Source organism: Cornus florida, unplaced genomic scaffold (assembly GCF_030987335.1).
Source record: "Cornus florida cultivar Cherokee Brave unplaced genomic scaffold, ASM3098733v1 CherokeeBrave_3.0.0_Hap2_Chr01, whole genome shotgun sequence".
NCBI lineage: Eukaryota > Viridiplantae > Streptophyta > Magnoliopsida > Cornales > Cornaceae > Cornus > Cornus florida.
In genome coordinates this window covers 83814157-83822877 of record NW_026775571.1, presented here as the reverse complement: position 1 = coordinate 83822877, position 8721 = coordinate 83814157, and the positions used below count along the sequence as shown (strand labels likewise).

The 8721-nt window shown below is 30.6% G+C and overlaps 1 protein-coding gene across 1 annotated transcript; it reads right to left on the bottom strand.

Moving 5' to 3' along the window:
- Positions 1-1629: 1629 nt before the first annotated feature.
- Positions 1630-5623, bottom strand: LOC132303629 (transcription factor MYB114-like). Its single transcript, XM_059800963.1, has 3 exons — positions 5389-5623; positions 4917-5046; positions 1630-2137 (listed from the first exon to the last, which is right to left on the bottom strand). Exons 1-3 carry the CDS (start codon positions 5504-5506, stop codon positions 1768-1770), a joined length of 618 nt encoding a protein of 205 aa, XP_059656946.1. The 5' UTR covers positions 5507-5623; the 3' UTR covers positions 1630-1767.
- Positions 5624-8721: the final 3098 nt, after the last annotated feature.

The following is an 8721-nucleotide window of genomic DNA, read 5'->3' as shown; positions in this document are numbered from 1 at the left end:
TGGCTAATCTTTTACCATGTTTTTATGGTCCCTCAATAACTAAACGAGTCAACTGATTGAGAACTTCAACTTTGAGTGAGCATGTGATTAATGGTCTCAAGTGACCCTACGTACCTCCTTCATATTAATTAAGGCAGGTCTTATATTGTTTTTCTCTATAGAAATTTTTGCAAAAGTCATCATAGTACATATTAAATAATTCAGTTGCATAAATCTAGAAATGCTGCATCTTAAATTTAAAATTGAGAAAATTTAACTAATTTGATATTTCTTTTGAACTAAATTTTGTTAGATTTTAAATTCAAAACGCAAATTTGATACATCCAAACCCATTATTAAGGATTTGTTTAGCGACCACTTTAATCAAGTAGTAACGTATCGACAAAAGTATGAAACATGTTTTCTTATAACATTTGCTGCGATTTGAATCATACTGAAATTCAAACTAATTTGGTGCATTTGGTTGCTTCTCCATTGTAACAATGAACCATACAATAAAATTTCTAAAATGCCCTTTTTATAACTAGCTATTTTAATTTCCAAACGTGCAACACTTTTTTTACCAAACATGTTTTAATGGTTTGCTTCCAAATATCTTGTAACAAACATACACTATCGAACATGTTTTTTGAATAGTATTGAACGTACTCCAAAACATGCAAAAACATTACTTGTAGTTTGAATCAAAACAAAAACACAAAGCTAACTGTAATTATCAAAGAGCCCTAATAGAATAAATGAAGTTTAGGATCTTACCACTGTAAAATAAAGCAAAGGAAATTAATGTCCCTCAATAGAAACTACATTGTCTCTCACTGTATGTGTGCGTTTTGGAGATCATCTACCATTATTTGTTGAGTCAAAAGGCAGATTAACGCTACGGCTGCAAATGAGCTCGACTCATGAGCAGCTTGGACTTAGCTCGCTGAGGGTTCGGGCTTGTTCGTCAAACAAACAAGCCGAACTCGAGCTTAATTTATAAACTCATTAATTACTAAATGAGCCGAGCCCAATCAGTGTTAGACTCGACTCGTGTAGTCTCGTTTATGTTCGTGAACATATGCTTATATAAAACTTGTATATGTATTTTCGTAAACAATAGGCTCCTTAATGGCTCGTTTACATATATATATTTTTTGGTTGGAATTATTTAATTTTTAGAAATATAAAATCAAAATGTAATGATTTACTAAACGAGCTTAAACAGAATTTGAACACGAGTTCAATTTAATTTCTTAAACGAGCCCGAGCTCTTTAATACCATGATGAGCCCAAGTTGGGTTCTTTGAACTCGTCACGAGCCCGAGCCGAAGCCCAAACTGAGCCTAAGCTGAGCTATAAACAAACGAGTCCAAGCCCGAACAACCTAAAGCTCAGCTTGACTCGGTTCGTCTGCATTCCTAATTAACGCATAACATATAATATTTTGCTAAATGTGGAAATTTTTGCTTAAAATTTCAAATTTTCGAAGAGAAATTACGTAGGAAATTCCATTGAAAAATATTTTTACAACTCAAAAAGTTAATTGAACAGAGATCCTAGTGGTCTTATGTTGTTGGATGCATTCAAGTGGGGGCAGAAGACCATTTCGATTCCATATCCGGTCAAATTTTGGATTTTAAAAGTATAGATCACTCAACTTCACTAAAATCTTTATTTATAGTTTGCATAGGCACAAAGTGATCTATGTTTTACGACCATCTAATTATTTCTCGATCCAATTCTACAATATAGATACAATAGGAATTAAAAAACATAGTTAATATTTCACTCACTCCCAAACATAATCTCCATATTTTGAAATGAATCTCCCAATTCTTGAAAGAAGACATGATCATCTTCAATCTTCCTCTCATTGTTTTCAATTGCCAATTTTGTTTCAATATATTCTCCCTCCAACAAGAGACTCCTCCAAAATGATGTTATGTCTTCTTCATCTTCCCCACATTCTTCCATTTTTCTCTCTGAGGATGACTCAAACTCAGCCCCGGACCGGTCCGAATTCACCGGGGATTGTTTCACCAAGCTTGTTGTGTTATTGCTCTCTGATGCCATCTTCTTGCTCAAGTAAGAGTTCCAGTAGTTTTTAATGTCATTGGCTGTTCGACCAGGAATTCTACCTGCAATTAGAGACCATCTGCAAAAAGAAAATCAGTGAGATAATCATATATATATAATTTGTTAGAATCATAATATATATAGAAATTTCACTTGGGTGTTTATCAAATATTTATAATGTATTACTCATTTGGTTATATAGAATTGAAGTTTTTAATACGTTTATTTGAAATAAAATAACTCAAAAAATTAAACTAAATTTTTTTTTCAAGTCCACCAATTCCAGTCAAACACACAGTAAATGTTTTGCTTTATATTAATTTGTGTTTGTAATATCAATTTTTAAATCAATTGAAGTTTTCTTGATTGAGTGAAAAAAGTTAAATTGCTTTTCAATTAAACTGATAAAAAATAGTAAAAAAAAGAGAGCATATTTCTACATGAAATCATTATAGTAATTTTCCCGTTTCATAGAACCATTTTTTCCCAGAATGGGAAAGAATAAGATGCCAATTCATTTTTTCAAAGGGTTTAATTAATTAATTATTATTATTACTATTTCTTTTCTTTTTGTCATGACAAATATAACTCACACCCATTTACATTTCGATTAAATTTTGAACCTTCCATCATACACTTTAAATCTAAAGCAATGAGATATCACTAAAATTACATCTTTGACTTTGAAGCTTAAAAAAATAAAAAAAAATCATACTAATACTTATTTGAAATGTATGTTAAGGATATACAGTACAATATTTGAATATCATTTTTTTTTTTTTTTTGTTACAAGTATATTTCAATAATAATGTCAAATGAATGATAGATTGGGTCTAGGTTCAATGAATTAGCTAATGTGTAGTGACACTATGAATTATATTATTTAAATTAATCACAAACTTATCATAAAATTTTATTGCATTATGTCAGGGTATGAGAGAAATTACTTGGTTAAATATTCCAGTAAATGTTAGGTTTGAATTTATCGATCTCTCGTCACGTGACCATAACTTGACAATAATTTAAATTTAAAGAATACTTTTTTTTTGTATTTATTCAACGATGGTATGTAGGATCCATGCCTGTCGTGGCTAGTTTTTTATCCTCAAAAACAAATCTCGTACGAATACTGTATGAATACCATGGTATATCTGTCTTCAAATTATTGGTCTCTAAAAATACAAACATATTATTTATATTTAGAAAAATTATTCTTGCATCCAATATTTACAATAAATTATTATATTTACTTTTTTAATTGATCAATTATGTAATAAATAAAAAAAATAAAATATTCCACTAGATTGTGTTTGATATAAATAATTAATTAAAAATTATTTAATTAATTGGATATAAGTATCACTATTCTTATACTTAACCTATTAATAAATCTCTACATCAAGAAGGGAGAAACTTGTCCGACTTCTCCTTTTGAGTATTCTATGGTAAGAGAGAGTATATACCTTGATATATTTTTATGTCTACAATTTATTGGTTCAAACGATTTTAAGTTTTCACAACTACTAAATAGTGGTTTTCAAAGATGATAAGCTGTTCAATATATATAAATATATATATATATATATATATATATAGACATTCAAGACCACAGGTTCAACATATATATATATATATAGACATTCAAGACCACAGGCTCAACCACTAACGGGTTGCAGATGAAGGGGACAAATTGTGTACGTTTTGGGCTTGTTCCAAAAGTGAAGGCACGAGGCAGAGAGGGTACGTGGGACAATGGAGAGCAAGTTGGCATTAATTGTTATACGTACAAGTCAAATAAAAGTGTCAATTTTATTTTAAATTATTTTTGAACTTATAGACTTTAGTATTTTGTATATATTTATGTACTTGTTTAGCTTTATGTATATGTGTCGGAAGATCGCTTGAGGCATAAACATTAGCCCAATGTACTTTTCTACTTCATATATATAATTTGTTCGATCTTCCAAGAAAAATAAAATCATTTTAATATTGTTATCAGTATGAAATGAAGTACACTACTCAATGGTTAACAAATACGGATACTTATGTATTCTAGAGTACTGCTTGTGATTATAAAATATTGCAACACTATACAATATAACACGTTTTGGCACTGAAATATACAAAATATTGTTTTAATGGTACATACAATACAATATATATATATATATATATATATATATATAATGTCATGTCATGGTGTCCAATAAAAAATTGATCTAATAAAAAATACTCACTCTGTCCAATTTTAGATGTCATTTTTGAATTTGTTAGTCACAATTTTCGAAAGCAACATTTAAAATGGAACGTAGGTGGTGCTCTTTATGAAACCAGCCAATACTTAAAAATTTTGCTCTGAGCAATTCCAACTATTTTGGAGTGTAAAATAATATCACTCTCTGAACGATATTCTGTTTGGCAAGTATTTTTATTTTGTATTTTTTAAAATAAATAAAAACTCAGATCCAAAAGTAAAAAGTCGCTTTAGTTGTTTTTGCTATGAACAACTGTCATGAGATTTTATTATATATATATATATACATATAATGTAAATACCTTCTTTTTTTTTTAACAATCTTCCAAACATTAATTTATTATTATTATTTGAAACATATTTCTATATCAAAAGAAGGTAGAAAAAAACACTACTTTTTCATATGAAATCAAGATGTGAAACAAAGTATTATTGTGGTAGTAAAATTTTAGAATTGCTTTTCGTTTCCTAGAGATATTCATTTGTTTCCAAAAGCAAGAAAAATACTTCACATTTTTAACCAAATAATAAAATGTAACTAGCTTTTTCCTTTTTAATTACCCAAAAAAAAGAGAAGAAGTTAGGGAAGCTATATTGTACTTGCCTGTTGCCCAAGAGTTTATGTAGCCTGATTATGAGGTCATCCTCGTCAACTCCAAAGTCACCTCTCTTGATGTTTGGACGAAGATAGTTTAACCATCTTAGTCTACAGCTCTTAGGGCAACGATTCAGCCCTGCCATAGTCAAAAACAAAGAAATAGTTAATTCACTAGACTCTAGTCAATACAGAGTCTGAATAGAATTAGATGTATCTTACCTACACGGAGACTATTTTCGATTCTAAACTGATAACTTCTAGATTACATTGAAGCAATTAACCTTATCGTCTACCCTTCGATCTTCTATATATATATATATATATATATATATGCGCCCATAAGAAGAAAATATACATTTATGATAGGCATGTATCGTCTACCCTTCGATCTTCTATATATATATATATATATATGCGCCCATAAGAAGAAAATATACATTTATGATAGGCATGCAAAAGAGAAATGATGAGTACTTGCCAGCTTTTTTGGGGATATGCTTCCAATTGCCTTCTCCATATGTCTCAACATATTTTCTGAGCAGCTGGTTTTCTTCTTCAGTCCAAGACCCCTTTCTCATACTATTGGGACGACTCATTGCATCCGATAGATACACACAATTCACACACACTCTGTGTGTGTTTGTGTGTGCGTGTGTGTATGTGTTTTATATTAAAGCTTGAGTTATATATAATAGGAAAATGTTGGAGTTGCTTTTGGCCTAGATCTGATATTCAACACCAACACCAATTGAATAACTCAAACTATTACTATCCGCACAACAGTGACACTTATTCATCATTTATTTATCATAATGAAATATTAAAAATTTAGCGGGAACGAACTTTCCAACTCTCTATCCGTCAGTCTCTCTCTCTCTCTGTTTTTTCCCTCGTGTTGGGTCATAATAATATTGCTCCACATGTTTCACAACACCAGGATGATCAACCCTATTATTGTGTACTGATAATACTAACGTATTGCAACTATCAAGTATTACTCTCTCTCTCTCTCTCTCTCTCTCTCACATTAAAAAAAAAAAAAAAAATCAAGTATTACTCTCTGTCTCTCTCTCACACACAGATACACACATATTTCTGGCGTCACGTGAATAAAGTTACCTACACCTGCTAAAGCCTGGTACTGAATGGGCGATGTATGGTCAATTAGCTAGCCTTGTCGCCAACCACAATTTATGGGACGCACTTTTTTATTTGGATGAAAGAAAAATAAGTTTTATTTATTTATTTATTTATTTTTTATTATTATTTTTATTTAAGGAAGGTGAAAGAAAAATAAGTTGTTCACTTCTTTACATATATTCTCTTCCTCACTTATTTAATTGTATTTGATTTTATAACTTTTTAATAAAACATACTCGATTAATTTACTGACTTTGTTCGAGTTCAATACTATGATCATGATCGATATTGAGAATCATGATATATATATAATGTTGTGGTGGCGGTGGAGTTAGATTAACATTAATCTCCATGTTGCAGAATTAAAATTTAGTCAAGATTACAATAACCCATTGAAGTATGAACAGAAGCACAGCCAAGCCCAACAATGAAGTGAGATTTTCACCAAAATCTTTGGCCGAACAGTGCTTAATAAATTGTGTGATCATAAAATGAAGTGAGACCATGTTGGATAATGGATACCCTTAAATATCCCAAGTCTAGAACAAATGTCTTGGTCCCACTTAAAAATATACCAGTTTATATTTCACGTTTTTATATATCCCACGGCTGGCGAACAAGTTGGGGGCAATTGCCACCACTTATTTTTTATTTAGTATTATACCCGTTTTGTTCATTTTGATGCTTGTATATATAAAATCTCTCACTATTATTCCTACTAAAATTACAAAAAAAATTATTATTACTTCTTCTGGCATAATTTTCGGAGTCCGTCCCTTGTGTTTGGTAGAAGGATTCCATAGAAATTCTATATCTGAAATGACGGTTTTGACCTTATGGTGCATGACAAAATGCCCTTAAAAGTACTGACCAAAGGTGCATTTACATTTTGGCATAAAATCATTGGGTATATCCCTACACCACCATCACTTCTGTGTCTGTACTTTTGAAAACATGCACTTGTAATCTTCCTCACCTCTCATAATCGATTCGTCCCCCATCTATAACCCAAATCAACCCAAACACAACTACTCAAAATTGTACAAATATATATATATATATTTTTTATTTTAATTTTTGTGTGGTAAGAATTGCACTATAAACATTATTACCACCACTTATGCACAGTTAAAATCTTGTTGGTACATTTTTTTTTTTTTTTTTTTTTTTGTGAAGGTAAAGTAATACACTCACACACCCTGTCTCTACTGAGACTCGAATCCAAAACCTCACTTTGAAAACTCTTGTCGGGTTGAATTTTTATTTTTATTTTTTCCCTTTTTTCTATTGTAAAAAAATTAGCATCTTTTTTTTTTTAATTTTTATATCAGTGCTGTGCCATATGTTGAGAGCATGCATTTCGGTGCAAGTCCGAAGTATAAAAAAGTAGTATATCTCTTCTGTACCAGAAGCATCAATCTCGGAAGCCAAAAGTAAGGGAACCCATAACTTTTAGCTAACAAATTTGCAAAGTTCCAACTAATGTGGTATACGCATCCATCATTCGTACGCCTAAAAAAATAATTTTCAAAGTGAATAGTTAAAATTAATAAAAAAAATCTAACTATCTTCTACCTTCAAATGTATTTCCAGTGAGTTCCTAATAAGATCCATTTTAATACATCAAAGTTACAAATAGTTCGATCTGACTATATGGTTAGAATAATAATACCTTTTTCCAAATTAAATATTCAAAATCACTTGATTACTACTCTAAAGAAGTTGTTGAACACAGTATAATAGAGAAAATAAGATCTTGATTGATCACAATTTAAACCCTTGTGATGGGTGAAATATTATTAGGTAATTTTTTATCATGTAATTTTGATAAATTCGTGCAAATCTCCTTATATCTTTGTCACCGTTTCCTAAACCCTTTGAGTATACGTTTGACATGATATATAAAAGAGTTCAAATCAAAATTGACTCGTTTATCTGTTCGCTTCCTGACAATCATTATCACCGTCGAATTTCAGATGGTAATATTTCTAAATTTTGTAACATTTGGTGATCGGAAATTTGGGGATTCGGTTTCCCTCGTTCAAGTTTTTAGATTTGATAGGGACCCACAAAAGGACTAAAAAGTTATGTGACTATAAATGGTGATGGGTCAAGATTGGTGGCGAACCAATTAAGAGAGAAATCGAGTGGGTGTCTCGTTAGGTCGGAAAGTCGGTAAAATGGTTAGGGTAGTTCCGTCATTTAATGTTTCTATTAATGTCAGTTTTCATGGATGGGTATTATATCGAGGATATTTTAGTAATTTCACATGCGACATTTCATTACATAAGATGTTTGTTATCTAATTCAATAATTAAGTTATTAAATAATGCTGTATATTTGTCTTACAAGTATTTTTTCATGAGATCCAAAATCATTTTGAGTGCATATGTCTTATATTTCACATCAATTGTGTTTAAGATGATTTTGGCCTTCCAAGTGAGTTTAAAACCCCTCAAGTAAATAGTCCGTTCAGTGGAACCAATTTGTTAAAGCGGGTCAGTCATGTCTTGGATTCAGAAGGAAAATGACATAGATATATATGAGCGAAGGTATATAGTACTATTCAACAATTTAAGTTAAAATTTGATAACAAATACTCAATCTGTTATAAGTGATATCAGAGTCAGACACAATTTTTATTTCACCACCAACTTAAACTTTTTTAGAT

Excerpts from the sequence above, each read along its gene's own strand:
- LOC132303629 (XM_059800963.1), bottom strand. The coding sequence starts at position 5,506 with ATGAGTCGTCCCAATAGTATGAGAAAGGGGTCTTGGACTGAAGAAGAA. Across the intron at positions 5,047-5,388 it reads GCATATCCCCAAAAAAGCTG|GGCTGAATCGTTGCCCTAAG; the intron begins GCAAGTACTCAT and ends TGACTATGGCAG. Across the intron at positions 2,138-4,916 it reads CATAAACTCTTGGGCAACAG|ATGGTCTCTAATTGCAGGTA; the intron begins GCAAGTACAATA and ends TTCTTTTTGCAG.